Genomic DNA, 19,754 nt, shown 5'->3' on the forward strand with positions numbered 1-19,754 from the left:
AGGCTGAGATACCTTGTCTTACCTTGGGATGTGGTGTCCTCCTGCCACTGCCTGCCTAATTGTCCTTTCCCCCATAGTCTAAGAAGGCCACCAGCTGTTTCCCACGCCCCATGACTCCCCGGGACCGACATGAAGGGCGCAGGCAGAGCGCTACTGAGGCCCAGAAGAAAGCAGCCCCAGCTGTTCTTAAACAGGTCACCCTGGGGTTAAAGAGGGTGAGGGGAGACAAGCAGAGCCTTGCTGCAGAGGCTGGAGCAGCATGCTGCATGGGAAGGATCTCCCAGTTTGACAGATGCTCCCCCACAGGCTGACAGGCGCCAGTCGATGGCCTTCAGCATCCTCAACACACCCAAGAAGCTGGGGAGCAGTCTTCTGCGGCGAGGAGCCTCAAAGAAGGTTCCATCCAAGACCTCCCCCAACACCCGGAGTGGAACCCGACGCTCTCCACGCATTGCCACCACCACAGCCAACACCGCCACTGCTTCTGCCATTGCTGCCACCACTGCCACCCCTCGGGCCAAGGGCAAGGTTGAGGCACTGGCAGGGAGGGGGGAAGGAAAATGCGATGAAAGCTTGAGCATTCCCAGACTGCCCCACAGTGCAGCATCCAAGGCAAGGCCAAGCTAGGCTGCTGGAGGGTGGAGATTAAGAGGAGGTGTTTCCTGTTCTGAGGAACAGTTCATTATTGAGCACACAGGGCTTCTTAAATATGGCTAGCACTGGTAACCTGAAGCCAGGTATATTAGGGGTTCATGAAGGAGGGGTCCAGTTGGGTGTGAAAGGGCCAGGGAACAGGAAGGTCCACGATGGATCTGGCCACATGACTGTTTCTCTTTCTTTCAGGCAAAGCACTAAAGAGCCAGTACCAGTGAATGGCCCTACCTGTGTCCCCAGTGCTGACCTCACCTGGTCCTCTTTTCCTTCTACTGTCCCTCTCAGTGCCTTCTCTCAGCTCATAGGCCACTGGTGGCCAAACCCCAGAGACAGTGATGCCTGCCAGTGCCGTGGCATGGTATCTGGACCTTTACTGGTGCCTTCTCTAGGCACCTTCTCAGAGCTGGTCTGGGAGGCTTGGAGCTTGGACAGTGTGGGGCCTTCTCCCTATCCTGCCTCCTGATTTTTCTTGGAGCAAAGTCACTTCTCCATCATAACCAGATTTAAGGCTAGCTTTGAGTGGCTGAATCCTTGAACTCAGCCAGTCTTCCTCAGCCTCTGAATCTAGAAGGGACCAGTGGAGAAGCAGGCTCTGGTTCCTGCTTCAGAGAAGCAGCTCCTCATGGCTGGGCCTACAGGGGCCCTTGCTCTTGAAGCCCAAGACTGGGCATGACCTGGTGGGAGCCCCCTGCTCCCATCTACCCAAGGGCCCAGATACCCAGAGGATGCTCTTTTCTGGGACAGGCTGGGTCCTGGGTCTCAGGGGTGGGGTAGAGGGCAGCCTTTGATGGTAGCTCATACCCCACCTTCCCCAGACTTGCACTGGGGTGGGATTTGGAAAGATGGGAAGGTTTTTAAGGGTTGGGGATGGATCTTTTCTAAATGTTATTACTTGTAAATAAAGTCTATTTTTCTCCCTTGAGTACTGAGCTTCCTTGGTTAGTATGGGAAAACCTAAGCTCTTTGAGCTGCCTTTTATCCCTTGTGGAGTCTTCAAACCACCTCCCTTCTCTTATCTTTTGTTCTTGTGGTCTTGGGACATTTTTCCCTAGGGCCTTCCCATACCCCATTTCTGGCCTGTGTTCCTGAGGAGCACTATGGGATATCCTCTTTCCTTTTTCAAGTTCTCTTGTTCCCCTGAATCTGATTTTATATTTGGCTTCTGTGAGGCAGCCCCGTTTTCCAGCTCTCTCCTAGGACATGCAAAGTTCCTGTGAGTGGAACGGGGGGCCTAAATGATTGAACAGCAATCAGGATGTCTTCATTGGGTAATCCTTTATGAGAACTCATTGTGGGCTGTGCTGGGACTGACAAGAATACAGTTGTGGATCAGAACTAGCCAGTGCTTCTTCCATCCCTTTCCTGGGACAGTACATTAGGTTAAGAGGGAGGGAAGAAAGAAAATATACACAACATGAAGTCAGTGCAGAATGTGGCCAGAGAGTAGATGTCACTAAAATGGTGGCATTTCTACTGGGCTTCAGGGTTCACATGCTGGGATAATGAGGAAGAGGGGAGCAAGTGAGCAGAGGTGCAAGAGTGGGAACAAGGATATGGGATGGCTTCTGGAAAGTCATGTTGGGAATGCAGGCAGGGCCTTTGAGTGCTAGACTAAGTTACCACCAGGTCTTGGAGGTTCCTGAAAAGGACAGCAATATGGCTGGTGAGTAGGGCACTAGAAAATTTAATGGGTAAGAAGAGAAAGGCATGAGGAAGAAGCATTAGGGAAGACAGTTAGGATTTTCTAGGTGAATTTGGTGACAGGCAGGAGGAAGGCAGGGGTGGCTTAGGGAAGCAGTCTGCACAGCCTGCCTGCGTCAGGGGAGACTTCTTCACCCTGCAGGTGATCAGGCTGATCAAGGGTGTGCTGTCGCTGGCCTCCTGCTGGAGTGGGCAGCTGTGGTCCTGGGCTGTGGTTGGAGGGCAGGGCTTCTTGCGAGGCGGGAGGCACCGTCCTTAGCCCAGCCTAGGGAGGTGAAGGTGGACAAAGAATACAGCTAAGGCAACAGAAGGACACCTGCCCACTTTCAGGCCTGCACTTCCCTGCTGGGGTCCTCAGTGCCTTTTTGTTTCCACCTTAGGCTGACCTTGGGGGTAAAGGTGGGCATTATCTTGGAGGCTGCTCTGGCAAAGCCCACTGCTTCCTCCCCACATCCCCTGGGATGCTATCCCTCGGACTCCTCACCCAACGCTGGGCCAGGATGATGTGACGCTGGGCAACTTGTCCAGGGTCCACGAACACACAGGAGAAGTTGGTGCTTCGCAGGGTGGGGCTCAACTCCTCCAGCACCAAGGCCCTCCACAGCTGGATGCCTGTGCTCCCACGCTTTCGGCTTGAGCAGAAGAGGAAGTCATGAGGGGCCCCAGGAGGGAATCTCCCTCCCACTGGCCTCCCTGCTGCAACCCTCACCTGGTGCTGTTCTCCCTCAGACGGCCTGAAAGGTGCTCAATGAAAGAACCATTGCCCAGCCAGTAGAGGATGCTGAAGGGAAAGCGGCTGCAGGCAGTACAGGACAAGGTCAGCGTTCCATCTAGGAGCACATGTGGCTGTTAGCCCTTCTATTGAGCAGACAGATCCTGCAAACTTCCCATGGTCGCACAAATAAGGAACCTGGAATATTGCTATGTACCCCGCCAATTTGGGAAACTTGTCAAAGGCGAGGTGCAGTCATCTACACAAGAAAAGCCCTAGGCCTGCACATGGGAAATTTGGGGCTCAACTCCAGCCTGGGGAGGGTCCCTGGTTCAAAGATGAACCCACTTCTGAGCTTTTTCCTAAGGATGGCCTTTTCTAATGCCTAGCCTCTGATTCTGTAAGTCCAGGCTAAGGGGACACTAACAGGCTGATGATCCTCTGAGATGGCCAGAAGTCAAGCAGGCTCTTTGGGTAGAGGGTTGTGCCTCGGAGCACATTGCAACCAAGTCCTTAAGAGGTCCTATGGCCATCATGCCTGCATGTGGTCTTTGATAAGGACCATTTTGGGATCTGAGCTATGGGTAGAATGATGAGCAATCAGCCAAGCTGGCCTGGCTAGTGATGCATGGTAGGTAGCGGGTATCCTTAGGAGTCAATCTAACCCCTGAACTCTGTGCCCACAGCCTGCACCTGACCACTCTGTACTTGTGGACTCCCCCTCATAATTGCTCCTTACTCAGTGGCACTTCCATCTCTGGCCAGATCACCTCCAATGCAGGGCACCGCTTAGTTGCTGGGGACACTGAGGACCAGGAGGGGCAGGGTTCTTTTGAGATCCCAGCTGACGCTGTGGCAACTGTGATGGTCTGAGGTGTACGTGTGGCTCTACCCTGGAGAATGATGATGTGGGCACACAGAAGCAGGACCCACAACAAACTGGGGTCTAAGGAAAGAACAGTCAGAGGTCAGCAGCTGACTGAGCTGCCTGGTAATGCTCAGCTCCCTAGCTCCTATCTGGAGCTATTCTAGCTCCAGAGATGGAGCTGCTTGCTGTCTGATTGAGGATATAACCCCAGACCAGAGATTTCTGGGTTCTGGCTAGGGTATCAGAGGGAGCAGAGACCCTTCAGCTCCCACTCTTTGGTTCTTTTGAATTGAGCAGAGACGCCTAGGAATAGAGCCTGAGCCACACTGTCTACACAGATATTAAAGCAATAGCACACTGTTGAGTCAGTGGAATTACCCTGGGAATGAAGATGTTCCATTCTGTTCAGGACCAATACCATCCCCCATCCCAAGCACAGCCCACATCCCACCTGGTTTCCGGTTCTGCCTCATGGTCATGATTCATGTGTCAGGAGCTGGGGAAAAGGTGAGGAAAGGTCAACTACCCCCACCTTTGTGACGCGCTCTCCCTGTAAACACCACATCTGCTCCGAAGGTCTGAACTTACAGTGGGCTGCTAGGCATTGCTACTCACTCTGTCCTGTCCATCTGTGCCACTGGTAACTCTCAGAGGACAGGCCTCTAGCACAGGCTGGAGCTGTCAGTGCTTAGACTCAAGCTGGATTATTACCTAGTGACAATTTCCCCCACCCCAGATCTTACTAACACTAAGTGGTGGTTGATCAGTCCAATACTACCCCTTCAAAAAGGATGGGGAAACAGGCCCAAAGAGGCCAGGTACTTACCTAGTCGCATAAGGAGGTGATGCTGTCTCTACTGTCAGAACTAGTTCTGGGAAGGGCAGGATGCAGTGAACTCCTTCTGGGAAAGCAAGCCCACTCTCCAGTTCACTTTCACTTTTATTCTGAGCATGGGGAATTCAGGGAAGGGACTTTGGAACTTGGAGGCTGCTCTGGCACAGCCCCCCCCACCCCACCCCGACTTCCTCCCCACACAGAAGCAGAGCTCCTCCTGTCCCTGGATGCCTTCCCTCAGGTTCCACACTCAGAGCCAGGCCAGGATGCTGTGAACCTAGGCAACTTGTCCAGAGTCCACGAACACAGAGAAGTTGGTGCTTTGCAGGGTGGGGCTCAGCTCCTCAATCGCCAAGGCCCTCCATGGCCTGGTACTTGTGCTCACGCTAAGCAGTTGCTCAGGCAGCACGGCACTCTCTTGAAGTAATGCTTAAAGTGGCCAGAAATTGTCTCATTAACTCCCAGGCCCCTACTCTCCAAACACCAAGATGGCATCTTTTATCTCCCCTCAACACCCACACATGCTCTGGGCCACCTAAAGTGAACCAGATGAGTCTCTCACAGATCAGTTCTGTTCTGCCAAGGGTCAGGACTTTTGTGTCCTTTCTGTTCTTCAGAGGCAGGCCCTTCCTTGTTTCCATAGGAGTGGGGCTTTGCTTCACATTCATACCAATATTCAAAAGGACAATATTCCTAGGCAATGTGACTATTTTAGGCTCAATGCCACACTGGCCCACTGACATCCTGGCCTTTCTAGGCTCTCCACTCCCTGCCAGCCCCTGCCCCGGCAGCCCCAAGGTCAGCTACATCATCCAAAACCCACCCATCACACCCACAAACTTATCTCTCTGCATACCCCTTTAGCTAGAGCCATAGGCCTAAGGTTATAGTCTAGATTTCCCCTACCTGACTTCCAAGACGTCCTGAAGAGCTCCCTTTTTAGAAGCTCCCAGTCCAGTGCAGCTGCTTAGGCCCACATGCCACGCCACAGGAAACACACTGACAGCACTTCCCTGCCTACAGGAACTCAGCCAAGCCCAGAAGTTGACGCAACCTGACAGCTAAAAGGAGGGGAAGGTGCTTCCCCAGCATTGGCTCCAGCGGCTTTGGGGCTACATAAATACATGAATTTGGTCATTGATGGAGCAAAAGGCACTGGGGCTATGATAGGGCCAGAACTAAAATTACACAAAAGTCTAAGGCTGCACTATCTCATGAAAGTGCAAGTGTCTGCGGAGGCAGAAAGAATAGCTCTGGTGGGACCCAATTGCTGCATTTGAGGTTTGTGATTTCTGTAATCATGAGAGGAGAGTTAAAAATTAGAAATAAGGGCAAAATAGTTTCTGCTGGGTATTGAGGGGGGGAGAGGGAGGGGGTGGAATGGGTGGTAAGGGAGGGGTTGGGGGCAGGGGGGGAGAAATGAACCAAGCCTTGTATGCACATATGAATAATAAAAGAAAAATGAAAAAAAAATGAGAGGAGAGTTAGTGATAAGAAACAGGGACTCTGGGAGATGGATTAGGTTTGGAGGATGCATCAGGAACATAAACAGATTCATATTTTTGATTCAGACACAGGAGACTAAGAGTTAGGTCCTCTTCTCTGAATGCCTAGCTCACATTTCTGCTTCTCTCAGGAACTCCACCTACCTCCTGCCAGAGGATACTAGGCTGCAGGGTTAACTTCTCCCTAGGAACACCAGATCTCCAGGATTTAGGGCAGAGGTAAAGCCACCTGAGGGATTCTAAGATACAGTCCATTGGGGGATGACTAGAGGTGGCAGGGAGAGGAGCTAGGACTCTACCTGAGAGTAACCAAGGGCAGCCACTGGAAGGTTATGGGACAAAAGTGACTATTTGTCCCATTCCCCTGAGGATTGGCCCACAAGTGGTATGGGCAGTGGGGTACCATGGAAAGCCACAGCCAGGTTAAAAGAAGCTGAGGTTGAGAGTAGACCTGAGAAAGGTAGGTAGTGGCAGGGTGTTGATCTCAACTGATTTTAGTTTTGGCAGCACTGGGGTTTGAATTCAGGACCTCACGCCAGCCAGACAGGCGCTCTTTCTGCTTGAGCCACTCCACCAGCCCATGTTGCTGATCTCAGGTGGTGAGGCTGGAGAGCCACCTCAGTTTGAAATGGGGCCCAGTGATGCCCCAGGACTCCTAATGCCACAGGCAGGAACCCAGCATTTCGGGATGGGAGTAGGGGAGAGGCAACACCAACCACCTCAAAGACCCAGCTCTCAGCTAGGGGCAGTAGAGGCAAGACAACCCTGAAGACCCCAAGGAAAGGTGGCAAGAAAAGCAAATAATGTTCAGCTTTCCAACCTAGCTCATGGAGCTTTATTCAGATGGGAGAGACAAGATCTTGCTTGATTTTTGCAGCCCTTAAAGGGGCAGGCCCTGCTGGGCTACATTCCCTTGAAACACTGTGGTAATGAACACTGGCTGCCCTCCCACTTTCTTCAAAACTCATAGGAAGCCCCTTTTCAGAAACTGCACTCACCAAGGCCATACCCTTCTACCCACCCACCCATCCACCGAATGGCAAAGCTCACACAGGGATGTGCCCTGGCTTAGGAATCCCCTGCTAACTTCAAGAGCACATTGCCTGATGACTGTTGACATCTGTTGTAATTCTTCGGCTCCACGCACGCTAACACACACACTCTCACTCAGGCTTTCAGGAAAGAAGTGATGTGCAGAGTAGCTTTTGGCACGTCACCATTTCCAGGCTGATGGATCAACTTGTACAAGAAGCCCTCAATCAATACTATAAACATTTGCCCCCAGAACCCAACTAGATGGTGTCTATTCCTGGCTGATGACAGCCCTGCTCAGGGGCAGATTATCTACACTGCTGATTCTTCTAGTTGTTCCAAAACATATCACCAATGAATTCTGATGCCCCATGGCTTCCCTTGGAAAAGTCATGGTGAAGTTCCACTTGACCAACCCAGTCTTTAGCTTCTAGACAACACCCATCTTATGTTCCAGAGAGGGCAGGAGAGAAGACACTTCACCCCTTGTTGCTCCTCTGTGGCACCAGTCTGAGCTCTTCAACTTTTCCACACTGAGTGTACCAGGCTTGAGCCACGCAGAGGGGAAGAGAGGGGAGGGGAGAAGAGGGGAAGAAAGAGAAAGGAAGTAGGTAGGCTGAAGCTCTCAGTCAGAGGTGAGAAGATTCCTTTTAAACAAAAACATCATGGCTCTGCCCCCACCCTGCTCAAGCAGGGTGAGGCCTGGAGGAGGCAACTCCTATGCTCCACAATAAAAAAGGTTTTTAAATATATTCATCAAAATAGTTTTCTTTTAAAAAGCCCCCCACTGTTGACAGCCCCACTGGCTGATTCTCCATCATATCTCTCCCCAGCCCAGACATAGCCAGAGAGGTCCTGAGTGGTCCAAGCACCCCTTTGAGTCTTTCCCACCCAGGAGATCTTCAAGGGCAGTGAGGAGAGTGCCCTGAGTTCCATGGCAGGTGGGGTGGGTTCTCTACTGACGCTATTCTAGACCCAGGACGTAGTTGATGCCTTGCACCAGGCCAATGATGACAGGCTGCCAGGCTACCAAGTATCGAAGCCAGTCCAACAGTTGTCCATACATGACATGAGGCCTCTCCCAGCTGTCAGTATGTTAAGGATTAGAGGGCTTCAAACTTCATCTAGCATAGTGGGGAGGGGTTCCCAGGCCTTCTCTGTACCTGGCCACACTTTTCACACAGCCTAGAGGAAAGAAAGCACTCCATGGTGGAATGAAGAGCTGAGCAGAGAATGGGGAAAGGAGAGCAGAGAGGACTGGAGAGAGGCATGAAATGGAGGTGAAATAGCTCTTCATGACCAACACCCAGGAAGGGCCTCCATTCAGGGAGATGAGCCTGCTAGTGTGAGAAAACCACTGGAGATTTACAGATACCCTGTAAATGTATCTGTGACAAAGGCTGCAAGGAGGCTGGAAGTGGGATAAAGTAACCCAGAAGTTCTAATATACAAAATTGAAGGTTTTTTCTATCAAGGAATGGGTTGAGTCAAGGGCCAGAGCCAGAGGGAACAGGGATCAAGAGGCTAGTCACAAGATCACCCCTGGCAGAGACCCTAAGGAGACCCTACTGAGGCCAAGTAGCCCTGGAGATGGGGGTCCCTTCCTTTTACTTTATATCTAAATGCTGGGCAAGGGATCTGGGGAGAGGTCTGGGAAGCCCAGATCTGAGGAAAGCACAGGGAGAAGCTCATAAACTGTAGGAGATCCCTACAAAGGCATCAGAAATACCACCTTGGACCAGCTCTCTAAGAGTTAAGGGAAGCCCAAAGCCTCAGCTTGACCATGAAATTATAGTTATTCCAGAACTGAGTCCTAGAAAAATGAAACAGGAAACCTGCAAGGGGAAGAACCAGAGTCTCCTGTTTGGGGACTGTGAAAGTATGATAGGAACATAATGTCCCCTGAATAACCCAGCTAAATCATAGGGAGTAGAAGACAGAAAACACAGAGCACAGAAAAAGGGCAGCTGAGGGAGGAGAAAGCTGGGTCCCTGGATCCCAGGGGAAGTGAAGATGGGGCCAAGAGAAATGGCCAGGTACTTTCTAAGAGGCAGGCTGTGAGAAGAAAGAGGAGGGTGAGGGCAAAGTGGGGAGGGACGGCTGGGTAGGAAGGGGTAGCTCAGAGGAGCACAGGTCCTGCACTGACAGTGGATGGGGAAAGGAAGTCCCATCAGCCGTCTCTCTACCTTGTAGGCCCTGCATAGGCACAGAGCTGATCTCTAATGCATGACATAGGTAAGGCATCACTCACTAGTTAAGTAACCTTAAACAAAAGTATTCATCCACTTATATAAGCAGTTTCACTTGCAAATTGAGGATGATATTATCCAGATCATAAAGCTGCCAGGGAATCAAATGAGTTAAATACAAGCGAGGTAGAAAGAGAACGGTAAATGTGAGCAGCTATTACTGTCAATTTACAATGGGAAGCTGAGCTAGTGGTCCTGCCCCATGTCCCACCCCCACCTTCGCCAGGACAGAAACCAAACTGAACAGCAAACGTGTTGCAGGCTGGGGCAGAGGAAGGGCCAGAAGGTCCGGATACTTAGTCACGCTAGGCACTACTTTCTTCTCATTGCCTACCCCCAGGAGGACCCAAACAAAGGATACGGATTGCTGAACATCCTCTTCAGGTCTACCTTCTCTTTGCAGTAGGGACAAGTCTGCTTCTTTCCCACGATGCACCAGCCACGGATACAGAACTCATGAAATCTGAACAACATCAGTCAAGGGAAGTAGTGGGAAGCCACGATGGCACTTCCGCCCTGGGGATCGCAAGATGCTTGTGTCCCAGCCCTGGAGAAAGGTTCAAACTCTGGCTTCACTTCTTTCTTTCTTTTTTTTTTTTTTGGTTTGTTTCCTGGTGGGACTGGGGTTTGAACTCAGCTTTGCACTTCCAAAGCAAGCTCTCTACTGCTTGAGCAACACCTCCAGTCAATCTTGCTCTGGTTATTTTGGAGATAGAGTCTTGCAAACTATTTACCAGGATCAGTCTTGAACAATAATTCTCCTGAACTCAACCTCCCAAGTAGCTAGGATTATAGGTGTGAGCTACTGGTGCCCAGCTCTGACTTCACTTCTTCTTCTTTTCTTTTTTTGCAGAACTGGGGTTTGAACTCAGGACCTACACCTTGAGCCACTCCGCCAGCCCTTTTTTGTGTTAGGCATTTTTTCCAGATAGGGTCTCCTGGACTATTTGCCTAGGGCTGGCTTCAAACTGCGATCCTCTTCATCTCTGCTTCCTGAGTAGCTAGGATTACAGGCATGAGCCACCAGTGCCCAGCTTCGCTTCTTATCAGCTATGTAATTTGTAGGAATTCCCTTCTCTTTGAACCTGTTTCCTCACATGTGGTATAAGGTTAATGATCCCTATCTTACAGGATTGTTAGGGGGAAAAATGGAAATTATACATGGATCTTTCAACATAGGCACAAAAATGGGAGCTTAGTAAACATATGATAAATATGAGAAGTATTATCCAGAAGAGGGGATTTGACTCTAAACTGAGGGATACTACTAGAGGGTTCTTTTCCCTTATGACATCCAAAGTTGGGCTACCTACCAGAGCCTTTTTAGCTACAGCCTCAGCTTCTCTTTGACCAAAGCAGTCAATAACCAGTGTTACATAGGGGAAAGAGTGAGAAAGGATGCAGTTTCTCTTGTGGCTATCCTACATCCAAACTCTGGGTGGCATGCCCTGTTACAAACCCACTGCCTCCCTAACTAGAGTGCTCTTCAGGAGAAATTGTAGCCCAGGAACACCAGGCAGGATACACGTGATTGCAGGACAGCCTATATGTGTTCTCGATGATGCCCTCTTCACTGACGTCCACAAAGATCTGCTGCCCACACACAGCACACACGCTGTCCGAAAGATGCTTAGTAGGCATGCCTGACTCACTGTAGAACTGGAGGAAAAAGAGCAGGAGAGGACAGGAAAAGGTGTGAGAATCTGCTGAAGTGGGAAGGCAACACCAAGGCCTTGAGTCTTCTGGAGAGGAGGTAAAATGGAGGGGTAGCTAACTGAAATTTTTTTTTTTTGGCTATACTGGAGTTTGAACTCAGGGTCTCACACCTTACTAGGCAGGCACTGTACCACTTAAGCCATGCCTCCAGCCCTTTTTGCTCTCATTATTTTGGAGATAGGATCTTACTCTTTGATCAGGCCAGCCTGAACTGTCATCCTCCAATTTATACTTCCCACAGTAGCTGGGATGACAGGTGTTTAACACTGCACTCAGCTATTGGTTGAGATGGGGTCACATAAACATTTGCCTAGGCTGGCCTTGAACCATGATCCTTCCAATCTTTTCCTTCTGTGTAGTTAGGATTATTTGCATGAGGCACCAGCACCTGCTAGATACTTACTCCTTCCTTCCTCCTTCCTGCTTCCTCCTTCCTTCCTTCCTTCCTTCCTCCCTCCCTCCCTCCCTCCCTTTCTTCTCTCTCTCTCTCTCTCTGTACTGGGGTTTGAACTCAGGGACTATGCCTTGAGCCACTCCATCAGGCTTTTTTGTGCCTTTTTTTCAAGATAAGGTCTCACAAACTATTTGTCCAGGATGGTTTCAAACCGCGATCCTCCTGATTTCTGCCTCCTGAGTTGCTGGGATTACAGGCCTGAGCCATCAGCACCCAGCTAGATGTCTCTTTCAAAAGCCAAAGGAAACTCATCTTTGCTGGGCAGATGGGGAAAAAGGGACAGACCAGAGAAGGATTGGGAAGTCAGATGTAACAGGATCCAAATCTGAACGGAGTCAGCATTAGGAATGAGGGGAGAAGGAGTGAAGCCTCAGAGCTGATGATCAGGAGCTGTCAGGAAGCCCTTCTGTGGCTACACTGTGGTTCCATCAGAGAGAGACAACATCACTCTTCAACATTTAAAAGTAAAATATTGGGTATCATGTTGGTTTGGTGACAATGACATTCTCAGACATTTGTGACAGCAGAAAAGGAGGTTCAATCCTTTTGGATAACATTTGGCAGGATGTCTAAAACTGAACCTTTAACCCCCTAATTTTACTTCAAGGAATTTAAAGAAATGAATAGAAATGTCAAAAAAAGTTCATGCAAGGGTTGGTGGAGTGGCTCAAGTGATAGAGTATTTGCCTAGTAAGCATGAGGCCCTGAGTTCAAACCCCAGTATTACTGCCAAAAAAAAAAAAAAAAAAAAAAAAAGCTACATGCACACAGATATTCAATTAAGGATTATAATTAAAGAAGCAAAGAGTTTCACATTGTCTCAAAAAGTTAAACAATTATTATATGAGCTTACAATTCCATTTCTAGGTATATACCCAAGAGAAGTGAAAACAAGAACTAAACAAATACTTATGAGCCAATGCTCATCGCAGCAATGCTCATAATGGCCTAAACATACCAAGTGTTCAACAGATTAATGAATATATAAAATGTGGTATATACATACAATGGAATATTATTCAGTCATAAAAATTAATGAAATTATAATACATGGTACATATTGGTAAGCCTTGAAAACACTGTATACTAAGTGAAAGAAGCCAGATACCAAGACAAATATTAGGGATGGAGGTGTGGCTCAAATGGTAGAGCGCCAGCCTAGCAAGCATGAAGCCCTGAATTCAAACCCCATTACCATCAAAACAAAGAGCATTAAAGACAAATACTACTTAAATGAAATCTCTATAACAGGTAAAGTCATGGAGACATAAGCAGACAACAGGTAACCAGGGACTGGGTGGGGGGAAGCAGTGGGGAGTTACTGCTTAGTGAGCATAGTTTTTGTTTGAGATGATTAAAAACAATGTGAGTAAAATTAATATACTGAACTGTGCACTTAAAAATGGCTAAAACAGCACCAGGCATGTTGGCACACACCTGTAATCATAGTATTCAGGTGACTAAGGCAGTCTCCTATGAGTTCTAGGACAGCCTAGACAACATAGCAAGGGAAAATGGTGAATTTTATGGCTAATATATATACTTTATATACTTACATAAATATATATAAATAATATCACAATATCTATCCACAATTTTTTCCTGAGACAGGGTCTCACTATGTACCCCAGACTGGCTTCAAACCCATGGTCCTCCTGCCTCACCCTCCTGAATGATGAAATTATTACAGGTGTATGCTACCACACCTGGCTTTATGTCCACAATTTAAAAAATCGTTTAAAAGTGAGGTGCCGGTGGCTCACACATATAATCCTAGCTACTTGGGAGGCGGAAGTCAGGAGGATTGTGGTTCGAGGCCAGTCCAGGCAAGCAGTTTGCAAGACCCCATCTCCAAAATAACCAGAGTAAAATGGACGGGAGGCATGGTTCAAGTGGTAGAGGAGCACCTCCTTTGCAATCATGAGGCCCTCAGTTCAAATCCCAGTCCCACCAAAAAAAAAATTGTTTAAAAACAAGAACAAGCAAAGAACTGGAAATGACCACAAACGACTAATAGAAAAATGTCTAAATAAATTATAAAACATGAAGTATAAATAGTCAATTGCTGCTCAAGATAAAATATTAAGTGCACCCCTCCAAAGCTTGAAAGGCTTAGAACTCTGTTTAGGGTCTTCTAGGCACTCAGTTACAGAGCTGATTTTTCTCCTCAGGAAAGACTATACTAACATCGACAAGAATGGAAAATGGGAATCTCCCAGGAAGAGCTTGGCCTGGCCTGCTCAGCAAATGTCTGCAAGCATATGTGCTTGCTTGCTATTGAGTGAAAAAATGACCATGACATGGAATCAGAAGAATGTTAAAGCGTTTTCTGGAATGTGTCCTGGCTTAGAATTCTAGGCACATCAACCAAACAAAGGAGTGATCAAAGCAGCTGAGTCCAGCTCTGGCAGTGAGTCCCTATACAATAACGTAGCTCAGGAACACAACCACTTATACTGGCACATGGCACTAGCAATAACAGAATTAGGACCACCCAAACTCAGGAGGTAGGTTGGAGCTCAATTCATGCCAGAGTTCTGCCCCCAGGACACTGGGACAAAGGATGCAAGATCAAAGAAGACTTAGAGGCAAGACAATGGTTGGGAAGTCCAGGGAAATATCTGCTAGGACCCTGGTTTCTAAAGCGCTCCCCTCCCTCCCTGCCCCTAAGAGGCCAATGTGGTAACAGGCAGACAGGATTAAATCCCATAAACTGTTTCAACACAGCACACAGCAGCTAAGTCTGCCAAGTCAGGATGTCCCAGCAATGTCAGGGCCACAAAAAACCAATAGGAGGCTTGATCAAGAGACAAGGAGGTTGAGGAGCACCTTCTCTTGGGATGTCCCTCCTCCCTCAACTCTGGGGGCTCTACTCTCCCACTTTACACTTTTCTATCTCAATCTCCTGCTTTACACATAAAAAAAGAGAGAGAAAGACAAGGAGGTCAAGCTGGGCAAAGTATAGGGAAGTAGAGCTCAGTTCAATTCAAGAGCTTGATCCTTCAATGGAAAAGGCTCAAAGGTGCATTAAGATTACACAGACTGAATTCCAAACATTTGTCACTATCTTGGTGGCAGAACAAGCCACCCAACTGTTCCTTCTCCATCAAAATATATTGGGCACCTACCAAGTACCAGCCATGGACTGGGTTTGGGGATATAATACTGGAAAAACATAAATCTGAACACTGTCCTCATAGAACCTACAGTTAAGGGAGACCGAAAATCTGTATCTGTATGTGTATGTGTATAACATAAGAATTAATTATAAACACCAAAAAGGTATATGATTAGACTCAAAATTTTAAAACATTAATCTGTCTTTGGTGTGAACACTGGGTTGAAGATGACGTCAACATGGATTCACAGAGATCAGCTGAATTTAGACTACTAAATTCTTGTGCAATGGATGGAGATTGGTGCCAAAGTGATGGTTCTAGCTAATTTGGTGGCAGTAAAAACTGAGAAGAGTGGACACACTGGTCATGAAAAATAGACAGCTGAATAGCAAAGATCTGGAGCTCTGAAGAGTTTGAGATTAAAGATCTAAGAGCCATGGAAAAAGAAAAGAGAAATACCAGTGGGGCATGATGGCCACACCTGCAATCCCAGCACTCAGGAGGCTGGGTCAGGAGGATTAAGAGTTTGAGGCCAGAGGGCTGGAGGTGTGGCTCAAGCAATAGAGTATCTGCCTAGCAATCTCATGGCCCTGAGTTCAAACCCCAGTACTGACAAAAAAAAAGGTCTGAGCAACATGGTAAGACCCTATATCAAAATAAAAAGTGAATTAGAATCTGAAACTATATCTCTCTTACTCCAAACCCCTAGTCATTTCTACTATTTCAAGTAGTAAAGATGAGTGGGCAACCAATCTTGTCCTGGTTTTATCTGGGGCTTCTAAGGATTCAGGAGGCAAACCTGTGGCACAGGGACTTTCTCAGAAGACCCAAAATGTGAAGTAGGACATACAGCCCAATGTAGCACATAGATGTATTAATATCCTGCCTTCCCAATAACTGTGTCAGTGAAAAAAGCCCCAGAAAATAGACTTATTTCACAATCTTCTACCCTTGCCACAGCGTGACTTTTGGTATGAATGGAAATATATAGTGACTGGCTGTCACAAGCTTATGACCTCACAGTGACCAGCTGGAAAAAAAGAGTCCATCCCATGGTCCCCAGACTTGATTTCAGAAGAATTACTTTAGTACAGATTACAGACGTCTCCACGAGAGGCAAGACAAAGAAGTATTCTACGCTATAGAGAGTAATGCAGAACCATAAAAAAGGAATTGAGAATGCTTCTTAATACAATGATAAGACTTCACAGTTTCATTTCTTTATTTGGTACTGGGGATTGAATCCAGGGCCTTGTGCATGCTAGGCAATTATTTTTAACGATTCCCAGCATAGTTAATCACTCCCTCTTCTGTTTTACCTTTTCATTTGGAACCATACCTCCAGCCATAATTGCTTTATTTTCTATCTTTTTTTTTTTTAATTTTCTTTCTTTTATTTATTTTCCTGAAATGCTATTAAAATCAAACCTCAGCATTTCATAGCCAGAGTGGATTTTTTTTTAAGTTTATTTTATTTTGTGGTACTGGGATTTGAACTCAAGGCCTCCTGCTTGCTAGTCAGGAACCCTACCACTTGAGCCACTCCACTAGCCTGCTTTAACTTATTTTCTGAACAGGGTCTCTTTTTTTTTCTTTTTTTGCAGTACTAGGGTTTGAACTCAAGCCTCAAGTTCGCTAAATAGGCGTTCTAACCACTTGAACCACATCTCTTGTATTTAACCTGGCTAGCCTGCACCAAGATCCTCCTACATGCCTCCTAAGTAGCTGGGATTACAGATACACACCACCATGCCAAGCTTATTTGTTGAGATGGGCCTTGTTAACTTTTTGATGGTCTTTTGGTTTTTTTTGCAGTACTGGAAGTTGAACTCAGAGCCTCATATTTGCTAGGCAGGTGCTGTTCTAACACTTGAGCCACTCTGCCAGCACTTTTTGCATTGGTTATTTTTGAGATAGGTTCTTGCTTCATATGTAGGCTGACTTGACCACAATACTCCTATTTGTGCTTCTCTGTGTAGCTGGGGATGACAGGCATGCACCACCACAATCCAGTCACTGGTTGAAATGGGGTCTCAGGAACTTTTTTACCCAGGATGGCCCCAAACTGCAATCCTCCCAATCTCTGCCCACTGAGTTGCTAGCATTACAGGTGTGAGACACCGCACCTGGCCAAAGGATCTCACTAACTTTTTGTTCAGGCTGGTCTCAAACCACAATCCTTCCAGTCTCTGCCTCCCAAACAGCTTCATGGTTTCACTTCTAAGAACCCTTAAATAAATTAATCACAAGGATCTCTTCAGGCCAAACCATTCTCAGAGAAAGGTGTGCTGCAAGAGATGAATTAGATCTACTTCTTGACCTTGAGGTCTGATTGGGGAAACCAACCATGACTCTCTGGAATAAAAGCTGTGATCTCAGAATGTACAAAAGACTATGAAAACCCAGATACTTGTGGCTCACACCTGTAATCCTAGCTACTCAGTAGGCAGAGATCAAGAGGACTGTGATTTGAGAATAGCTTAGGCAAAAAAGCAAGACCCCTAGCTTAAAAATACCCAACACAAAGAAGGGCTGGCAGAGTGGCTCAAGTGGTAGAACACCTACCTAGCAAGTGGGAAGCCCTAAGTTCAAGCCCCAGTACCACAAAAAAAAAAGACTATGAAAGTATTTGGATATGGCACTATCACAATGAAACCTCCTTGTACTATTAATGTATGCTAACAAAAAAAAAAGTAAAAAATACTGAAAGATGACTATGACTAAAAATGTGATATGTACCTACAATGGGATATTATCCAGCCTTTAAAACGCAGGAAATTCTGATGCATACAATATGGGTGAACCCTGAGGATATTATGCTAATTGAAATAAGCTAATCACAAAAAGCAAAATGTGATGATTCCTCTCATGAGGTGACTGGAGAGGTCAAATTCCTACATATAGAGTAGTATGGTGATTGCTGGTGAGACAGTAGGGAAAAATGGGGATTTTGTGTTTGATGGATACAGAGTTTCAGTTTTGCAAGACTGAAGTAGATGGTAGTGATGGTTGCAGACATGGTAAATGTACTTACTGTCTCTGGACTGCATACTTAACAGTTAAACCAGGCACTGTGGCTTATGCCTATAATCCCAGTTTTTGGGAGGTGGACACCAGAGATTGGGAGGACCACAGTTTGAGGTCAACCTGGGCAAAAAGTTGAGACCCCACCTCAACTAATAAAAAGCTGGGTGTGGTAGTGCACACCTGTCATCTCAGTTATGTGGGAGACAGAAATAGGAGGACTGAAGCCCAGGCTGACCTGGGCAAAAGCACAAGACCCTAAGTCCAAAACTAAGAAAAGCATGGGCTGGGGACATAGCTCAAGTGCTAGAGCATCTGCCTAGCACCCTGATGCCCTGAGTTCAAAACCCCAGCACCATTAATTAAAAAAAAAAAAATTAAGATGGTGAGCAGGGGTATACCTCAGTGGTAGAGTACCTGTTCAGCATGTGTGAAGCCCTGGGTTCAATTCCCAGCACACAGGCAAAAAAGGTTATGATGGTAAATTTAATGTTATGTGTATTTTACCACAATTAAGAAAAAAAACAATGACCAGGACTACTACTGGTAGCAGGCAATAGTGCTAGTAAAGGCTACACCGGATCATACTGTGCACAGCATGAGAAACCATCACTGCTTAAATAAATAATAAACAAACTGGCCACTGAACACAGGAAAGCCTGGAGTTTCCTAGCTTCCTTAAAGCATTCATCAGATTCTGGCCTCAAGGATAGCAATACTTCTGGGGCCTGGTGTTCTAGGGTAGAGCAAGCCCACTTGAACAAATACACTGGCATAAATAAGAGAGAACTGGAATTCTCAGGACTGGAAAGGCAGCACAAGCTGTCTCTCTACCCCATGCTGGAGGCTCCTCTCTCACACTCCTGCTGTTAGGCCTGTTAACATCAAAGTTCTAGCAGAAGGCCTGATACTTTGAAAGTCTCAGCAGTATTTGCTGTGGTCAACAACGAACAAGCAAACTCCTGGTGATTCACAGTACTATCACAAGCCATCCGACTCTTACTAGGACAACCCCCACTCACCACATAGGGGCCTGGGAAACAGTACACTGCCTTTCTAGAGTTAAGGTCAGAAAGGTCACATCCCTTTGAATAAACAAGTGGGTCCTCTAAATGAGACAGCCATCTTCTATCCTCATATAGGACACCAGGATTCAGAGGGCTGAATTGAGGTAAGAGGAAGAGGGTATGTTTTGTCAGGAACACAGGCTCTGGTCTAGCTATTAGAAGACAGTGATTGTTTAGATATCAATTCTAAGGTAGTGGGTGCTAGGAAGGAGGTTGAAAGGCAGAATGAAGTAGGGTGTGAAAACACTGGAAAGCAGGAATCTGGTAAGTCATAGTAACCTCATTTATGTACTCTGTTTATTTTCCTGCTATCATCCTTAGTCTTTCAAAAAAGATGGAAGTGATGCATCCTTTTTTTTTTTTGCAGTTCTGGGGCTTGAGCTCAGGGCCTAGCAAGCACTTGCCAGGCAGGCGCTCTTACCACTTGAGCCACTCCACCAACCTGATGTGATGAATCCTTATGGTCCTGTGTTAAAAGGTAGAGGGAAGGACCAGGGTTTGTCCTTAGACGAGGCTGTTAATGAATTAGCATGGTCAGCATGGAGTGGGGTGGGGAGACTAGTAAGATCCCATAAAGGGAAAGATAACAGCAGACCAAGAGCTTGAATTTGAGGTACTTTCCACCCCAACAAGAAATTCTCCCACCACGTCTTTTGATGAAGCTGGAATTTATCATTTTTAGGGAAACTGTCACATCACTATTAGGGATTATTACTTTTAATCATTGAAGCCCCTAACTCCTAAGAGCAAGAAAACAGGCCTCAGTCCCCCATTTGGGGAGTCCAATGTAATGATTCTACTTCCTGGGGGAGAAGCTA

At 47.1% G+C, this 19,754-nt stretch overlaps 3 protein-coding genes across 12 annotated transcripts in view; 1 reads left to right on the forward strand and 2 right to left on the reverse strand.

The window, feature by feature from the left end:
* Window positions 1-1,576, forward strand: part of Numa1 (nuclear mitotic apparatus protein 1) — a 68,214-nt gene extending 66,638 nt beyond the window's left edge. For all 7 annotated transcript variants that reach the window (XM_074084026.1, XM_074083999.1, XM_074084006.1 and 4 more), the window contains 3 exons: window positions 78-194; window positions 307-528; window positions 844-1,576. In XM_074084026.1, coding sequence (XP_073940127.1) covers window positions 78-194; window positions 307-528; window positions 844-855 — 351 coding nt within the window. In that variant the 3' untranslated portion in view covers window positions 856-1,576. The remainder of the gene's footprint in view (window positions 1-77; window positions 195-306; window positions 529-843) is intronic.
* Window positions 1,577-1,912: 336 nt separating this feature from the next.
* On the reverse strand, window positions 1,913-6,115 carry Il18bp (interleukin 18 binding protein). 2 transcript variants are annotated; one of them, XM_074084115.1, is made up of 7 exons: window positions 5,677-6,115; window positions 4,762-4,837; window positions 4,387-4,431; window positions 3,807-4,013; window positions 3,065-3,185; window positions 2,840-2,987; window positions 1,913-2,620 (listed from the first exon to the last, which is right to left on the reverse strand). In XM_074084115.1, the coding sequence occupies exons 3-7, from the start codon at window positions 4,412-4,414 to the stop codon at window positions 2,441-2,443; spliced, it is 684 nt and encodes a 227-aa protein (XP_073940216.1). In that variant the 5' UTR covers window positions 4,415-4,431; window positions 4,762-4,837; window positions 5,677-6,115; the 3' UTR covers window positions 1,913-2,440. The 2 variants fall into 2 exon arrangements, with proteins under 2 accessions (XP_073940216.1, XP_020016525.1); XM_020160936.2 differs by lacking the exon at window positions 5,677-6,115 and having other exon boundaries at window positions 4,762-5,670.
* A 961-nt stretch (window positions 6,116-7,076) lies between these two features.
* The window catches only part of Rnf121 (ring finger protein 121), a 71,540-nt gene continuing 58,862 nt past the window's right edge, over window positions 7,077-19,754 (reverse strand). For all 3 annotated transcript variants that reach the window (XM_074084093.1, XM_074084095.1, XM_074084097.1), the window contains 3 exons: window positions 11,082-11,215; window positions 9,918-10,019; window positions 7,077-8,392 (listed from right to left, as the gene is read on the reverse strand). In XM_074084093.1, the coding sequence (XP_073940194.1) occupies window positions 8,272-8,392; window positions 9,918-10,019; window positions 11,082-11,215 (357 nt within the window). In that variant the 3' untranslated portion in view covers window positions 7,077-8,271. The remainder of the gene's footprint in view (window positions 8,393-9,917; window positions 10,020-11,081; window positions 11,216-19,754) is intronic.

The sequence above is a fragment of the Castor canadensis genome, chromosome 1, assembly GCF_047511655.1.
Source record: "Castor canadensis chromosome 1, mCasCan1.hap1v2, whole genome shotgun sequence".
NCBI lineage: Eukaryota > Metazoa > Chordata > Mammalia > Rodentia > Castoridae > Castor > Castor canadensis.